The sequence below is a fragment of the Cyanistes caeruleus genome, chromosome 4 (genome assembly GCF_971803275.1).
Source record: "Cyanistes caeruleus chromosome 4, bCyaCae1.hap1.1, whole genome shotgun sequence".
NCBI classification, from domain to species: domain Eukaryota; kingdom Metazoa; phylum Chordata; class Aves; order Passeriformes; family Paridae; genus Cyanistes; species Cyanistes caeruleus.
In genome coordinates, this window is record NC_141704.1 from 81762706 (window position 1) to 81780815 (window position 18110).

An 18110-nucleotide genomic window follows, 5' to 3' on the forward strand; every position below is an offset into this window, starting at 1 on the left:
GCCCTCTTCCAGACATCATGGAACATCTGCCTGTTTACTTGTAACTTCTCTGCTCTTTGTGCAGAATGAGTTTTGATAAAACTTCTGAAGCACTGGCTGAGGTTAAAGCATTTTGTGATTCTGCAGAGAGGTGCTGTTGTCTACTGAGTGTAGAAATCCATGGGATATCAATCAGCTGGGGACTGATTTGGAATCTGGGCTCAATTCAGCAGGCTTAGACAAAATGTTGAAGAAGAAAGAGCAAGTTCAGTGACACTTTCTTCTTTTTATTTTATAGGTTAATAATGCTTGTGAGCCAGAGGTGAAAGTGGCTCAGCAGAACACCATCAGGAAATCTGGCAGACTGGAAGAGCACAGCTTGCCCCCCTGGGCAGCTGCCACGTGTGAAGCATGGAGGAAAGTAAAAACGACAAGGTGAACCAGGCTCATGTTCTCTTCGACAGATTTGTCCAGGCTTCCACCTGCAAGGGGACTCTCAAGGCTTTCCAGGAGCTCTGTGACTACCTAGAACTAAAGCCCAAGGACTATCGTTCCTTCTATCACAAACTCAAGTCCAAGCTCAATTACTGGAAAGCCAAAGCCTTGTGGGCCAAATTGGATAAAAGAGGCAGCCACAAGGACTACAAGAAGGGGAAAGCATGCGCCAACACGAAGGTAAGAGGTTCAGTCCCCATGGTCCAGGCTGCTATTACCCAATCCCTCTGGGATACACAGTAAAAAGGGATGGATGTAGAAAGATAATGCCTGGTGTCACTGTAAGCCCAGGGAAGTTTCAGGAATGTTCTGACAATTTTAACCTTTGATCAGCAATGAGAAATTCCTTTTGTCACCACCAGGTGTGATTGCCCACCTGAATGTTTGTATTTTATCCAGGAGAAGCAACCAGCATGTTCTTACATTGTTTTTGTGGCATTGGTCCTATAGATAGATGGCTTGGAAAATTTTAATTGGTAAACCTTTAATCTTGGTTAACTTCTTTTTGCATTTTGACAGTAACTGGAATGTGTGCTGTTGGAGTCTAGGATGCAAAGTATACATGTTTGGAAATTTCCAGTTTTAATTTGAAAATTCTCATGACTCTCTCAAGAAAACAGAACTTTTCTGCCAATTTGACGAAGCAGACTGTTTCCTATTATTTAGAAAGTGATCATTTATATTCCAAGTTCAAAGAAAAAAAATATACTGTGGAAACTCATACCAATTCTTTTTAAAAGGTTGGTATGTGTGGTATTTACTGCAGGAATTCCTGCTTTTGCACACACACACACAGAGCATTTTACCTTTTTTTTTTAACCTGAATTATTGTGAGCTGGAATTTATGTGCTGTACCCCTTGGACAGTACAGTTTGAAAGCAGTTCTTTATAAGTTGGTTTTGTAAATAACCAAGCACTCTTGTTTTTTAAAAAAGGCAAATAGTGCAGAATGAGATAAAATTAGAACAGGTTTCTGTCCTCCTTCATTGAGGACAATAGGTGCTGCTCTTTCTCTTGAATAATCACCTTTTGAGAGAAGGGAATACTTTAATTGGAAGAATCAATGAGTAATTCCTCAGTATAGAATTGAGGGAGATCTTGTTCAGAGAATGTCATTTCAGATCCGTGACCTTAGATTTTCCCTCAACTAGTTATTAGAAAGTTATGCTAATTTCTTAATTGTTTATCTTGCTTCACTTTCCAGTGCCTATTTTCATATGGATGAAGGCATTTATAATGAATTACTACAGTAACTCTTGGTAAACTCTGAAAGTCAAACAATTGGCCGTTGTTGGTAGTCACAGTGGGCAGTAGCTTCAGCACCCCAAGAATCCAAGCACTGTTAAAAATTTACATTTTTCAGGCAACATAAGAAAGGAAGGATTTACCTGAAGATAATGTAGTGGGTTCTGTGTATGCTTAGGAACAGGCCTTCCAAGCTCTATGAGCATCATGGAGAAAAATTCTAAATTTTCTGCAAAATTGATTGCTCTGTGCATTCATTAGATTCAGGAATTGTTCTTACTTTGAATGAAACATAATGGCTTGACCTGAATGAGGGTGTTTAAGTCTTTGAAATGAAGATAAGTGGTTTATGTTTTTATGACAAAGAGATGGAGGGAGCAAGATGTAGAGGTTTTTAACTTATTTGAATAATAGACAATAAGAGTGATTTTTGCATCTAGGCTCTGACTGTATTTGTTAACACTGTGGAAAAAGTTGGTTCAATAATAGAGATGAAACATTAAAGAAGGGATTTAATAGGCAGATAAGTGGATAGTGCTTGATTGGGAGAGCATACAAAAAACCAGATGTGAGTGGAGAGTGACATCCAGCTATGAAAGGCATCCAGAAAATCAAGTGTGACATTTATCTCAAAGGGAGGTGGTGAGCTGAGTTCAGAAGGATGTTAGAGCTCCATTTGGTTTTGTTGGGTTTGAATTAACAATGAGGCAGCCACAAGGAAATGTCAGAAAGGTAGAGATTTTTTTCTTGGCCAAAAAGTAGCCAAGTGTTGAGTTGGACAAGTTCTGTGAATTGACAGCTCTGCCAAAGCTGATTGAAGCAGTGTCTCTGAATGAGGTGATGCAAAGACAGTTTATTGAGGAAGATCACACATGAGATCATGGGTGAAGCCTCCAGGAAGCTGGCAGTGAGAGGAATGAGACCCAGAGGAGTACTGAAGCTCAGAAGTCATCAGAAAAGGGTGTGCTTTGTAGCCAAGTGTCTTTAAAACCTCTCTTCAAGCACAGTTATAAAGTGAATAAAAGGAGTAAAGCATCCTGGGAGTGATGTTTGACTGAAGAGGTTGCAAGGGGTTTTGTATCATCCAAAAGCTTAACCTATTTCATGCACCAAAGCCAAGTTAAAGAGAGTGAGGATGGAATTGGAGAATTGGGATCAAGAGAGTGATTGTAGAAGTAGCATGTGATGGTGAGATAAGCAGAGAGACTCATGAGGTCGTGTGGGACTGCCCCTCATTGAATGATGAGGAAATGATTGATGATGAGATGGAATTGAATGGTGAGAGAAACCTCAGAACTTGCTGGTGTTGGTGTGAAGTACCACAGTGGTGGAAGTGAGCAATGACTGCAGTGGACACATTTTTTAAACTGAATTTCACTATGTATTCCTCTTATCTTTTCATCTATGTTTCTATTAATTTCTTGTTTCCTATCCAAATAGTATCTGCCATTAAATGTTTAAATGGAGTTCCTAAGAGATAATCCTAACTGTTCAAAGCAGAGGCCTTTTGAGAACTGAGTCATGTCTGATTTTTTCCTAACTCACTTAGCTTTATATTCCTAATGTTTAATGTAATTTGCAAACTGCTTATTAAAAGGTACAGAAATCTAAGTGGGCATGTGGAGATGATAGAAGTTAAAATAAAGATTAGGGTTTTATCCATGTCAGAACAGAAGTCAGTCATTTCATTAGGCAGCCTGGCTTCTGTACACTTGAACATAAACCAGTTCTGAAGTTTTCATACTTTGTAGGATAGCTCTTAATTGCCTATTTAAAAATTGTTCAAGGATGAGGTGCTGTGCCTGGAGTTGGGCAGTTTGTGCACATGGCCAGCATCCAGGCTAACCAGAATTCAGATAAACAGAGTTCACAAAAGTGTCTTGGACTGGATGGGTTGTTCAAATGTAAATAGTTACAAATGGTGCTCTCTCTTCATTGGTTATACAGAGAATACAGCATTTCAGTTTGCATTTGATGTTCCATTACCATGGCGTTGTTACTGGAAACTTAATTTAATCTGTCTGAAAGATCTTGAGCAAGAAGTGTTTTTGAGGGGTGAGACAGCTTCAGTGCAGGGAGTTGCAGCAATTTCTTGGAGTCACTGAAGGGAAAGGGAACAAGGAATAACAGTAGCTGTCTTTATTTGGCTCTACTTGGCATGTCACGGGGTCACTGCAGACTGAGAGTATCAGAAGGTGGGTTTTTATGAGATATCTGAAACTGGAAAAGAATATTTTCTATTTTTAATTGTGCTTAGAATTGATGTTTTATAACAACATAATTTAATGGTTTTGTGATGGTATTAAAAAAAGGCAGCTTTGACCATAAATTACTTACCAGAGTATTTTATATCCAACACATCTAGAATCTTAAACATAACCTAAATGCTTTTAACCACATCCCTATGAGGGAGGAAGGATAGAGAGAGAGAAAAAACCTTTTAAGTTCTTGTGACAAAATTGCAGGCAACTAGTTTATAATTTCATGAAACCTGAGTTTGAATAGTCTGATTTTAGTACAATTCCTTGGCTGTTGTGTACTCCATCATAAATATTTTATATGTGGAAGTTTGTCAAAGTATGAAGGTCACCCAATTCAGTGTGTTCTTGTTTCTTATTGAAATCCAGGCTCTTTGAAGATTGCAGTTGTCAGCCAAGCAAAATTCTTACCTGGATAAGTATGTTATGCTGAGCTAATTTTCTGAAAAGTTTAAAAAAAAGAAAGGCAAGGTGGTGTTGGGGAGTTACACTTACCTACAAAGAAGGCAATATTAAATTGGTATAATATAGTAGATCCTAATACTGTAGCCTAATAAAGATATAGTATATATAATAAAATATATTATTATACTACAAATATTATTATAAATCATTATAATGTTATATATTATATGTGATAATGTTATTATAAATTATTATTATAAAATAATAATCCTAACGATGATTCCTTATATCAGATTACGAAATGACACCTGTTCAATATACAGTTTTATTTAGGTATTTATTAGCTCAGAGGTTGGGTGTGCCTTTTGTCCCAGATGCTTTTATGTTCCTGAAGCCACTAAAAAAGCAGTGGTGTTATTATTCCCTTCCCTGTTGTCTAGACTTGGATCTCTGCCCTCAGATTTGTGTCATTTCTTATCTCATTCAGTAGTCTTAGGTGGAATTTGCATGTCAATAGCTGTGTCATCGCTGCTGTAACTTGTACTGGTTTTTCATCATTCTGGCTTTACATTTGCAGCTCCATGGTGCTTGCAGAGTTTGTGCCCCAGAATAAGTGGTGAGAATGTGGCAGCCTGTAAAAATTGTCCGATGGGGATGACCACTGAACACAAAAGTTTTGCTTTTTGGGATTGGTTGTCTATCACAACACTGGCTGATAGTTAAATTTTGACATATTTAAGAATTTCTCAAAGAGCTTTCCTTGTGCAGCCATAAGGATCTGGAAAAGAATCAAGGGCAGCAGCAGCCACCTCTGTAACAAGGTCTTTATTCCCTGTCTCTGGTTTACTCAGTAGAAATCAAAGTACAATAATGATATGACAAAATGGACTGTGTACTGTGTTTATGTGACTGCACATACCAACACTTTCTCTGTGGACATCAGTTTCTGTGGTTAAGAAGTGGCTCTTAACTATCTTGGCTTTTTAATCTGAAAGTATTTTGCTGCATCATTCTGTTCTCAGAAGGTACTTCACCACTAGACACGCACATATTTTACATTCTCAACTTGTTTATTAGCATCTGATGGTGTTTGTGACCAGAGTGGAAAAAAGATAAGAGAAGGTGAAAGGCCTTCCATATGACAAAGGTTGAGTTGGAGAAAAGATTTCTCTGGTCACACAAAGTTCAGGTTTACATGATGTTTACTTCCCCAAAGCCTCCTTTGCTGCAGCAGTAGAAGCACCAAAGCAGCAACAAAGGCATAAATTAGAGTGCTCTGACTTGGCTACTCTGTTATTCTGTTATTCTAAATGATGGTGTTTATAAAAACATGAGTGTCTTGTGTTTATCTGCTGTTGCTGTTGCAATGCTACTGAAGATATTCTTAAGAAAAGCCAGCTCAGGGTTTGGGAGATGAGAGGAAAGCTCATCATTGGTTTTATTTTTGTTTTTTGGGGGGTTGTTTTGGTTTTTTGTTTGTTTTTTTGTTGTTGTTTGTTTATTTGTTTAATAAAAAAAGGAATGGATTGTGGGAGGGAGAAGCCTTCAGAAATTTTGCTGTTCTCCAGGTAGTTACATAGCTTGGAAAGTATGACTTGGCAGCTCTTCTTAGAGCAATGGCTGCAAGCACACAGTTTTGCTTGCCTGCTTCCTGAGTCTTTTCACTTCTCTGCAATATACTTCATTTTCAGGCTGTGGTTACTGCTTTAACCAGATGAATGGCAGAACTGGGCAGGTAGAAATAAAGACTGATCTGAAATTTCAGCTTATGTTTCAGACAAAGAACACTTCTAAGAGCCATGGGATGCTCGAAAGCTGCTGCAGAAATACCCATTTCCTCCTAGGACTGTCCAGTTACTGTGTGCTGGTTGTTTTTCAGTGTCTGATAATTGGGGCTGGACCCTGTGGCCTTCGTACAGCCATCGACCTGTCGTTCCTGGGAGCCAAGGTGGTGGTGATAGAGAAGAGGGATGCCTTCTCCCGCAATAACGTGCTGCATTTGTGGCCCTTCACCATCCACGACCTGAGGGGCCTCGGCGCCAAAAAGTTCTACGGCAAATTCTGTGCAGGATCCATAGACCACATCAGTAAGTACAGCCAGGGCTGGACACAGCAGCACTGCTTCTTTCTGGGGGGAAGGGTGTGGGGTAATGAAAATTCAGCCTGCATCAGACCCTGCTCTCGAGCCATAATGGTACAGCTTGGCACTGTGCATTCTGGGCTAGTCATGAGATTAAAACATGCAATGTTTATCTGTCATCTCTTAGACATTCCTTAGGCACAGCTTCTTCCTACACTGAAAAATACACTTGAAGCTCAAAGTTTTTTTTTCTTTTTATTTTCTTCCTATTTTTTGCTGATACATTCTTGCAGCTGCCACATTATTCTGTTTCTCTTGAGCAACTTGTAAAGAAAAATTAGTGCATGCTTTTGAACATCCTTATGAATTTCAGTTTGGAGAAAGGAGGAACAGTTTTGGCTTTGTTAATTTTTAGGAGAGATGAAGATACATTTTGATTAAATAGATGGTTATGTGTTAAAATTGAGAAATAATCTTGATGATTTTTAAGTTCTGTTAAATCAGTCTTCTTTGAAAGCTGAATGCTTTGGTGGAGCAGGAGTTATTTTTCTTTTCTTTTTTCATCCCCAAAATTGACTGTACATGGCACAGCCAGGTGTTGCCCACCAGTTTGTGTCTTGTTTGTTTTTTTTTAATTTGGCAACAAATGATAAAACTTAAAAATAATATGAATATCTTCATAACTTCACTCTTGCAGATTGCTTTTTCCTTCTAATTTCTTTTCATTTTTATTCTTCCATCTTTTTATGCATATTGTCCTTTTTTATGTATCAGCACAGCTAAAATTTAGTGTTTAAGTGAAGGATTATTTTCATTGCAGTATCTGAAATATGGAAGTATCTGAAATATGAAGTATCTGAAATATGGTATTTTCCTTCAAATTAATTGAATTGCACATTAATTTTCATTCCCATTGCCAAAGTTACCTGAAGAAGAAGAAAGCAGCAGCTGGCCTTTAAGTCAGGGTATCAGTAATGTCCACTTGTGCTCTTCTCTTTTTCTTCTATTTCTTTATCATCTGCCTTTTTTTTTGCAGGTATCCGTCAGCTCCAGCTCATCCTTTTGAAGGTTGCCTTGATCTTGGGAATAGAGATCCACGTCAATGTGGAATTTCGGGGGCTCGTTTACCCTCCTGAGGACCAGGAAAATGAAAGCAAGTAGCACCAAAATGAGCAGTAGAGAAGGGGGAAGTTGTGGTTGGATACACAGGCTCCTAAACCTTAACTCTGCTTATGACATTAAGTCCTTTCCTCGTGCTTCATTAATGAGAATAGTTATTAATCCATTTTTGCTTGGATTTTTAGCAGGATTTGTTTTTCTAGTGACAAATCCAAATTAGTTGAAATTTTTTTGAGTTTGTATGAAGCAAAGTCACCAGAAGGACTACACAGAAATAGACCAAGACATGGCAAATTGTAATTGCTTCTAAAATACTTAAGCCTATTACATAACATTCTGATAGCATTTTGAAACAACTCCTTTCTTTGCATTCACTGAGGATATTCATATTGGTGAATGATCCTTGTTATGCTTTTAGTATCACTGAAACCTGTTCTCTCATCACCACAGGAGATGCTGCTTACTTATTTTTTTGCCTTTTATTAATTGTATAGATAGTAGAGAAGTTTGTAGTTGCTCCTAAAGGGATTAGAGGAATTTTAGCAGAGCTGTGTCTGCCTCTGATTCACATGGAATTGCTGCACAGTTCAGGAATTGCCCTGCCATCAATGTAGCTGTCTGCAGGGTTTCTTGACTGATCATGTGTTGAAGGATTTATTGATAGTAAGAACTGGTTTTATCTGTTTTTTTCCCCATGATTATTGCCATTTATATTGTCATTAACTTGGAGTCTATCTACAGGAATAGGTTGGCGTGCATTGGTCCACCCCAAAACCCATCCAGTGTCTGAGTATGAGTTTGAAGTAATCATTGGAGGGGATGGCAGGAGGAACACCTTAGAAGGTAATGGAGTGTCCATAATTCACCTCCTTATTCTTAAATTTGTTAGAGCAAAAGTGGCTTTTAATAGGCCAATCTGCATCTGAAAAAACCACTTGACAAGTGATGGGGAGATGAAAAGTCCATGTAAAAATCCATTTGTAGCAAAGACGTGGGTAGTCTTTGTTTTCTTCCTCTAAACTAACAAAGACATGAGGGGTTTTGATCTGGATTATTTTTCCTACATTTTTTCTTTAGTTGAGTAGTGTTGTCACTCCTACCTTTGAGTGTAGGATCTGAGGTGTTGAATGTTGTTCTGTGTAGCAGAGAAACCCATGTTAATATATTTTTAATGGAAATTGCAGCTTTGGGAAGAGAGATGAGAGAGGGGGTGGTGAGGAGCTTTTACTCTAAACAACGCTTATTTTCTGATGAAGCAATTATTCTTTCCTCTCTGGAGGAGTTTGTAACTTACCAATTCCCTTCTTCCTCTTTACTTTGTGAGTGCACTTGTCTGTGGCATACTGAGCCTTCTCTGAAGGTGTGTCTGGTTTTCAGCCTTACAACTTTATCCTTCCCACAGGGTTTCGCCGGAAAGAATTCCGCGGTAAACTTGCGATTGCTATCACGGCAAACTTCATCAATCGCAACACCACAGCTGAAGCCAAAGTAGAAGAGATCAGCGGTGTGGCCTTCATCTTCAACCAGAAGTTCTTCCAGGATCTCCGAGACGCCACAGGTTTGCCGGCTCTTGATAGATTTCCAGTGAAAACTGTTTGTATTTATTGTTACAGCTTTGCAGCTCAGATTTGTGTGTTTAATCGAGAAGCAAGCATCTCGTGCAAGGCAGGCAGTCATTGCTGTCTCTGCCTTCCCTATTTTTGCAGCTGCTCTGCTGTACAAAGCAGACGTGTGTCATTTTGGTTCAGTAGCTGAGAACTTAGGGATTTCAGGAAATCAGAGCTCTAAATGGGAAAAGGTCATGAATCCAGAGTTCTCTTTGCGCTCCACATCTGAACCTTAGAGTGATGATAAATGGATTTTTTTAAAAGAGGTAGCTTTATGCAGGTGAAATGTGCTGTCTGTGGTTTTATTGAGAATTCAGATTTTAAAGTCACCCAGAGCATGGGATAAAGTTGTCATTCTCTGATTTTCTCTAATGGTACAGTTTCAATTTACTTTCTTCTGGTAGGACTTTTGTTGCACATCACTCCTAACTTGTTCCTTCACTACCACATCTTTTGTTCTGTCACAAGGCATTGACTTGGAGAACATTGTCTACTACAAAGATGATACACACTACTTTGTCATGACTGCCAAAAAGCAGAGCTTGCTGGATAAAGGAGTGATACGGCATGTGAGTATTAACCTCTCCTGTATTCTCTGTAAGCTAAAATTTACTTTTGGGAAGGTGAAAGCAGGAAAATGTGCTTTTCCTCCATCACATAATGTTTTTTATACAGTTGTTATTTTAGAACATGAATGTAGTTGTGTTCTAAAAAGCAGTTAATGCCCTTCTGAAGTATTTTAAACCATCAGACGAGGTGAAAACCTGTACTTTTCAAATTTGTCTCCCTTTGTAGATTTGAGAGTTTTGTTCATGCCAAGATAAAATATGCTGAAAGAACATTTGATAGTTTAGTTGAGCTTCCCTCATTTTATGGGAATGAAAAGTGCTCAAAAGTTTCTTAGCCCTTTCACAGTCAGAAATGCAAGCAGGACTGTTAACTGTTTGCAATAAAAGATTTATAGATTTTCTCCTGGAACCATTAACACAAATAGGAATGAAAGAAATCAGCAGGCAAATTTGTATGAATGAATTTGTCAGAATTTTAATGCCAACTACCATATATACCAATCTTAAAATCAACTTGTGGGTTTGACCACGGCACTTTTACTTTGCGGGTTTTGGCAGGACCACGCCGACACAGAGGTCTTGCTCTCCCGGGAGAACGTGGACCAGGAGGCTTTGCTGAACTATGCCAGGGAAGCAGCAGATTTCTCCACTAACCAGCAGCTGCCATCTCTGGATTTTGCCATCAACCACTACGGGCAGCCCGACGTGGCCATGTTTGACTTCACGTGCATGTACGCGTCCGAGAACGCCGCCCTGGTGCGCGAGCAGAACGGCCACCAGCTCCTCGTGGCGCTGGTCGGGGACAGCCTCCTCGAGGTTTGTGTTCAGCTGGAGGGGGTGAGCTCTGAATGAGCCACAAACCTTTGCACCATCACTGAAATGTGTGCTGCCTGACATAGGGAAAGCTGCTGTTTGTTGTAGAATAAAGTGGGAGGTTTGAAGGAAGGGTGGGAGTGTTGGGAAAAGAGAATTTTTAGCATGGTAATGATGTCGCTTAGGAAAATGTGTGCAGAGCTTTTTCTGAAGTTCTGGCTGTTCCATCTGCTTCTTGTTGGGATGAGTTGATTCTCTACAGAACCTACTGTAGGCCTGCTAATAATTAGCATTTTGTAGTTGGTTAAAAAGTACTGTCTTGAAGAGAAGCTGTTAAGGCACTCCAGGCTATGAATTACTGTTAGAAATAGAGGGACATTGATTTTGGGAGAGCTCATGAGCTGTTCACCATACATCTGGTTTCCTCTAACCCAGTGGGGAGTGGAGCTTGAAGCTAATTACTGAATTATAATTTCCCAGCAGATTACTGCCTGAATATGTACTTGATATTTCTTTTAAAATTTTCCCTAAGTGATGCTTTTCCTTTCTCTGCTTTTCTTTTTCTTTTTTTTTTTCCTTTTTTTTTTTTTGTAACCTATAATATCAGCCATTTTGGCCAATGGGAACTGGAATAGCCAGGGGATTTTTGGCTGCCATGGACTCTGCTTGGATGGTACGAAGTTGGTCGCTTGGAGCTAGTCCTTTGGAAGTTCTTGCAGAGAGGTAATGGAGAAAGTGAATACATTTACAGTTCTAATCCAATCCTCCAACATCTTATCATTCATTCCAGTTTCTTTTAGTACAAATGTGTAGACAGAATGGGTGATACAGACTCTTACGGTTTTTAGAGAATGGTTGAGGGTATAATTCAGTTGAAGAAAAAAAAATTCAAAAGAGTCAATAAACTGAAGTATGTGGAGGAGTAAAAAATGTTGCTGTTCCTGGTCCTAGTTTTAAAGGATTAGATGAAGAACTTTTCTTTTTAAAAGTGCTTATTGACATTGCATGGACAAAGTGAGCCTGACTGTCACCAGCCCTTCACTGGCAAACCAGGTGAAGATGTAGGTGCCTTTAAAGTACCAGATACAAAAGTTCTTGCCATCTCCTATTATTTTGTGAATACCTTATTATTTCCTTTTAAGGAAGTTGTGACCTGCTATTTTTCATGTTGTCCTTGGTCACTTTGTTTCATGTAAGCCAAGCAGCATCTCATCTCTTTTGAAGTATTGAGTTGTTGATGTGTTTCAATCAGCTTTGGATGAGTGTTGTTTCGGTGACTCAAAGTGCTCTCTTGGAGATCAGAACAGGCTTAATTAAAGAATGGAGTAAGTTAAAGCAACAGTTTGTAGGTCCTATTTTAAGCTTCAGCAACTGCATCTTCTGACTGTCAGGAACCATAGTATAATGTCTAAAATTGCACAATGGCACAATTCATACTTAAAATTCCATTTGTTTGAATTTAAAAAAAAGGTGAGGAAAATAATGTTGCTGTTGAGGCCGGACTTCATCACCTTTCCATTAGCCACTTCAGACAGCAGTAAGATCTTCCCTGGGCTTTCTCTTCAATGTACTGAACAAACTCAGCTGTCTTGGCCTCTCCTCACAGGGCAAATGCTGCAGTCCCCTTGGTGGCCCCTCTTCCTGAGCTCCTCCTGTGTCTCAGTGTCTTTGCTGTACTTCAGTTTTGCCCAGTGAATTGTTCTCTTCCCTCTTTTGGAATTCTGAAGTTGTATTAAAGTGCAGATTTTTATATGCTAATGCTGACTCTTAGCTATGCAGTGTCTGAAGTGGTTAGATTTCTGATTTGAATGTTTATCTCTCCAGAGTTTACTTAGCCATAGTAGTAGTGATGCATCTCTTAAGAAAAAAAACCAAAACAGAACAAAACCTCAAACCAGCCGAAACAAACCAAAAACCCCAAACCACCACAAAGCCTAAATAAAACAAATGAACCAAAACAAAACCCCAGACATTTTTTTTGTGTTATTTTCCCAAGGGAAAGCATTTATAGGCTTCTGCCTCAGACCACCCCAGAGAACGTGAGTAAAAACTTCAGCCATTACAGCATTGATCCTGCCACCCGATATCCCAATATCAACGTCAACTTCTTGCGGCCACAGCAGGTAAATCACAAATTGTGCCTCTGAGTGCTTGTAATCTGCAGTGTCTTTCCCCAGGTGAAGCTGTGCCAGTGTTCTGGGAACAGAGAGTGATGTGTGTGTAACATGGAAGCGGTGAAAGGCAGTTGCATCAGTCAAGAGTAGACTTTTGTGCTTGAACAAATTCCTTTTTAGGAATGCTTGATTCTGATAATTTTAACTGTGATATGATGATACAGGAAACCTATAAATTTGTGTTTTCTATGTGTGCACGTGCATTTTCTTTGTAATAATCTAGTTTAGCAGTCTGACATTGCAATTTGGTGTCCACTGAGCAGCAGCAGCAGTCAGCTGGACTGTTCAGCACTGATCCTTGCTGTTGTGAGTTCTTGGGGTAGGATTTTTGCTACCTACGTATACTTACCTTCCTTTTTATACTTTGGGATGTCTCCTTATTGTCTTCTGGTTATTTCTGTGTGTATCTAGGGTGCATGGCATGTTGATCATCATAAATGTTTTTGTACATCATTTTAGGTACGCCACTTGTATAATACAGGAGACTTGAAAGACATTCACCTGGAGATAGAGAACTTTGTGAACTCCAGGACACCAAAGCTGACTCGAAATGGTAGGTCTGGCTGCTGTCCTACTCCTTTTGGTATTCTGGAGCTGAATCAGTGCAGGAACTAGAGAGCAGGGCTGTAGAGCATTATTTTACCATTATTTAACCTCTTCATTTAGAAAATGTATCCAGTAATTGTTTTGTCAACAGTCTGAGCTTACAATTTTTCAAGTTGCCATTAGCATGGGAATTTATTTTTGTTTGCCTAATTTCCCTTGCCTTATAATGCTGTTAATTTTCTAAGCATATTTGTTTGTATAGGCAGTTCTTTTCATCTCCTTTATCTCTAGCAATGTCCTTGCTTAAAGTGCAGAAGCCTGGACTGAGTTTGCTCTAACAGTAGACTCAGAACTCTTAAAAAAGTAACAGAAGTTATTGCTTGTGCAGTCTTGCATGTTCCTGCCTTCCTTTTCTTCATCTCATCTCTCAACTAAATGAAACCTCACTTTGCTTGCATTATTCTGAGAGTTAGATGCCTTGTGATAAGCATTTCAGTATCTGTCTACTTGTCATACCCTGGAGGGGTATGTCAGACTTTTCCTTTTGCACGCCTTGTCTTGGATGCCCAGATAGTGCTTTGGGATTCTCAGAGTGGCCTTTGCTGCTGAGCCTTCCTTCCACTGCTGAAGAGCTGTGTAGTCTCTGCTCTTTGCCCTGCAGCCACGTCCCTTTAGGCTGTAATCTCATCAGATCTTCTGGTAAGACAAGGTCAGAATAGGTCAGTGCTTTTAAAAGAAAGTTTTCAAGGGAGAAGAAGTTACAGAAGTACATTTGCAGTTCTTCCTGTAGAAGTAGTATATCTGGGATTTAGAGAGCATTGCTACTGTATGTCCTTTTGACAAGCCTTTGCAACAGTTTTATATTTCCTGGGGCTCTTTTACAATGGCCAGGGTGAAAAGTCTGGCAAGTTACAACTTAGATAATTACTTTTCAGCAAATGAAAAATACTTAAGTGGATTTAAAATAGATATGATAGTATTTTTAAAAGAAAACAAGAATCCTGTCCTCTGTTACCCATTGTAGAAGGAGCTTGTTTTTTACATTAAGATTTTGCTTGTTGACTTCTGGAGTTTGTGTTGTATTTAGAATTTTAGCTGGTTTGAAATGTGCTATCTTTTTTTCCAGAGTCTGTAGCTCGCTCTAGTAAATTGCTCAGCTGGTGCCAGAGGCAGACTGATGGATATGCTGGTGTTAATGTGACAGATCTCACAATGTCATGGAAAAGTGGCTTAGCTTTGTGTGCCATTATCCACAGATACCGTCCAGACTTAATGTGAGTAACTGCCTGCTTCAAATAACTGGGAAGAGCAGGAAATTAGTGATATTTGAAACTAATAATATGGAGTTGGAGGCAGTGCATTTGTGACTTATGAAGAAATGGATTGAAATTAATTCAATTAAACTTGATGGAAACCAACGTCCAGTGGTTCAGTAGCAGAATGGAAGGTCATGATAGCTTGATGAATTTGAAAATAAATGTGTTGTCATTTTCCCTTCTGGATGATTGGGCAGAATTAAGCTTCAAATTGGAACTGACTGGAAAGCATTATTGACTGACAGATTTTATGTATGGAGTAAGAAACACTTCATAGTTTCAGTTAAATCTCTTGTGAACAAGTCTCTGCATAGTCCTTTATTAATTCCCTGGTTAGCAAAGCAACTCTCTCAGGCTTCTCTTTCTAGAAATAGTGACCCACAGCCTAAATAGAGAGGTTGCTACAGTCTGCACACTGACTTTTTGGTTGGGTGAATGGCAGAGGTGTCCTCTTCAGTGCTATATTGGGTAAAACACTGCCCAGATTCTAGAATGAGAAAACACTGGCTGGAAAGGAGACAGCACCAAAGACTCTGGTACTTTAATCTGAAATGTCTCCAACTTCCCAAAGGGACATCAGAAAAATTCTAGAGCTGTACTTGAAGACATCATTCACTGTAAAACATACTGAAAAATTGTGGAGTTATTCCAATCCATATGCACTGAGTTACTTCTATATTGGTGTACTTGAGTTAACATGAGATACACTGTTTAATAGCTTTATAGCTTGTGGAGAGTTCAAACAGCTTTTAAAATGGTTCTTGTAACTCTCTACAAGCTATAGCTTTTTATATAGTTATACGAATTTTGGAAAAAGCCAGCAGAACAAAAATATGGATCAGTCAAGGAAAAAAGGGACAAAAAGTCAAGATTTAATTTAGTACCAAGCACACAGAAGATTTTATGTAGGGGAGAATGTACAGCCTTCCAACAAAGGAGGATGTGGAGATGTATTTCAGAGGATAATGGTTTTAGGAAGAAAAGTCTAGGTTTTTAGCAAAAGCAAATAAATTTTAAAAGAATATATCTGTAGTTTGCTGTAATTAAGTAACAATAACTAGTAACTATTGTTACTATTAAGTAACAATAACTGTAATTAAGTAGCATCAACTTTGTCATGTTGGTGGCAAATAAAATTAGGGTTTCAAGTGAAAAAATAAAAAAAAAAGGATGTCTGAGTTCTTTCAGAAGACTGTTTTCTACTTGAGTCAGTGCATGGCCTCTTTTTGCCCTTTGCAGAGACTTTGATTCCTTGGATGAGAACAATGTGGAGAAGAATAATCAACTGGCCTTCGACATTGCCGAGAAAGAGTTTGGAATATCTCCCATTATGACTGGAAAGGAAATGGCATCTGTTGGAGAGCCAGATAAGCTGTCGATGGTGATGTACCTCACACAGTTCTATGAGATGTTCAAAGACACCATCCCCTCTAGTGGTAAGCACTTTGGGGCACTTCTCTCAGATTTAAAAGCTGCTCCAGGGTGAATGTGTGTGCTTCAGTTACCTTCATGCTGCTTCTGCATGAGCACATAGAGTAGTTACTCACTGTAGCTTTACATTACAAACTGATTTGTTTGATTGTGAAGAATTTGATTTGTTACTGGTGCTGATAAAAACCATGATGTCAGCAGCAGGGGCAAAATAAGGACTTAATACACAATAATGTCCTCAAAAGTTCTAGACTCACTTCAGCACTACTAGATAAGTTTTCTGCTTTCTTACTACTGTTTGTTTGTTTTAGCAAGGTGCCTTGCTAGTAGGTGTTGAACAGGTAATTTCAAAACACCAGCTGAGTTTTATACATATTCACCATCCCTGAATGGTGAGAGTAACTTGAGGCCAATGAGGAACAAAACATCTTTGATCAGAACTGAAAGATGTAACTACCTAACCCAAATTAACATGACCAGCCTTTAAATATTGATAATGTTGTTACAGCTCTTTATTACTGATTATCTTAATTCACATCTATCTTTCTGATAAGGGGGAAAAATTTGGTTTAATAGCCTTTAAAAAATTTAGTATGTATCATGTATTATTTCTAAAACTCTGGATTCTTTTTAAGAATACCAATGTTCATGTTCTTTAAATCATGAACATCAAGATTATTATTTTATTTTATACTTTAAATATAAAAGTAAATAAAGTAAACACAGTATCTGTTATGGGTGATTATAAACCCTGAAAGAACTGCTTTGGGCAAAATGAAGAAGCAGAATAGCTGAGAAAGGTATTCATTCTAGACATTCTGTACAGAGAATTTAAGAAAAAGATTGCTATGTTAAAAAGAATCAGCGAGTCCTTCAGTTGAGTATTTAATACCAGTTCTTGTTATTTGTTCTGCCTTCTCACTAACAGATAGCCTGGACCTGAATGCAGAAGAAAAGGCAGCCCTGATTGCCAGTACCAAATCTCCCATCTCCTTCCTCAGCAAACTGGGACAAAGCATCTCTCGGAAGCGCACTCCCAAGGTAACCAGGCACAGCCCTGGGAACTCTTGGGTCTGGCAGGCTGCTGGACAAGCAGTGGTACTAAAAAAGCAGCTTTAATGTTTATCAGTGCACTTAGTTTGTGAGAGACCACGTGTTCTTGGTATGGGACAATATGTGACATTTATGACTGCAAGATTGCATCTGTAGCATGTACTCTGTGGTGTATATCAGTCTTAAAATCTTAGCCTTGTGGTAGTGTATGGGCATATATTTTCTCTTGGAACATAGCTGCTTTCTCACGTTTCAATGATTTGAAAGTGTTGAAGAATTGTCCAACTGAAGATAAGAATCCCCTAAGGAGTATCCAGGAAAAAAACTTTTTCTTAAACAAAGGGAGAATGAGCACAGAGAATTAAATAAGCTTTGCAACTAAACTGATTAAGTGCACTGATGGCACTTATTTCAGTCCAGAAAAGTGTGATGCTCATTTTTGTTTTCTTTCCCCTACTCCTTCTGTTTTCAGGACAAAAAAGAAAAGGAACTGGATGGTGCAGGAAAGAGGAGAAAAACCAGCCAATCTGAGGATGTAAGTATTACAGTGAGAGGTGTCAGGGAGCAAAATAAATGGTAGGTACATTTTTCTCATTTCAGTTCTTTTATTTTTTTGTATAGGATTTATATAGGCTTTTTAGATACAATTTAATTTTTTAGATACAATTTAATTCTTCAGAGGTTACACTTTCATGGTATCTCCAGTGAAAGTATTTAATTAAAGTTTGTGAAAGAATACTACATAACAAATGAAATGTTGCAATTCCCTGATACTCTGTTTTTATCACAAATTACAATGGTTTGAAGACATCAACACTCAGAACTTCTTGGTTAAATCATGCAGTACTGTCAAAAGCTTGATGTATATTTAAACTTTGGCCTTGGCCTTGTGCAAAAAGCATACATTTCCAGTATGCCCCATAAGGCTGTCTTTCAAATTCAGTGTTTGTAGCCAAATGGGTACAGGTGAATTAAAATTCAGTGCTTTGGGTTTGCTGTTTGAAGATGGGCCTTTGGTTT

General features: G+C 38.6%; 1 protein-coding gene across 50 annotated transcripts in view; it reads left to right on the forward strand.

Annotated features, from left to right (window-relative positions):
- Positions 1-18110, forward strand: part of MICAL3 (microtubule associated monooxygenase, calponin and LIM domain containing 3) — a 172032-nt gene that overhangs the window by 67914 nt on the left and 86008 nt on the right. For all 50 annotated transcript variants that reach the window (XM_086885962.1, XM_086885970.1, XM_086885963.1 and 47 more), the window contains 14 exons: positions 278-654; positions 6262-6469; positions 7499-7615; positions 8323-8424; positions 8984-9139; positions 9657-9757; positions 10316-10573; positions 11178-11293; positions 12567-12693; positions 13204-13297; positions 14417-14564; positions 15846-16042; positions 16966-17078; positions 17563-17625. In XM_086885962.1, the coding sequence (XP_086742088.1) occupies positions 391-654; positions 6262-6469; positions 7499-7615; positions 8323-8424; positions 8984-9139; positions 9657-9757; positions 10316-10573; positions 11178-11293; positions 12567-12693; positions 13204-13297; positions 14417-14564; positions 15846-16042; positions 16966-17078; positions 17563-17625 (2064 nt within the window). In that variant the 5' untranslated portion in view covers positions 278-390. The remainder of the gene's footprint in view (positions 1-277; positions 655-6261; positions 6470-7498; positions 7616-8322; positions 8425-8983; positions 9140-9656; positions 9758-10315; positions 10574-11177; positions 11294-12566; positions 12694-13203; positions 13298-14416; positions 14565-15845; positions 16043-16965; positions 17079-17562; positions 17626-18110) is intronic.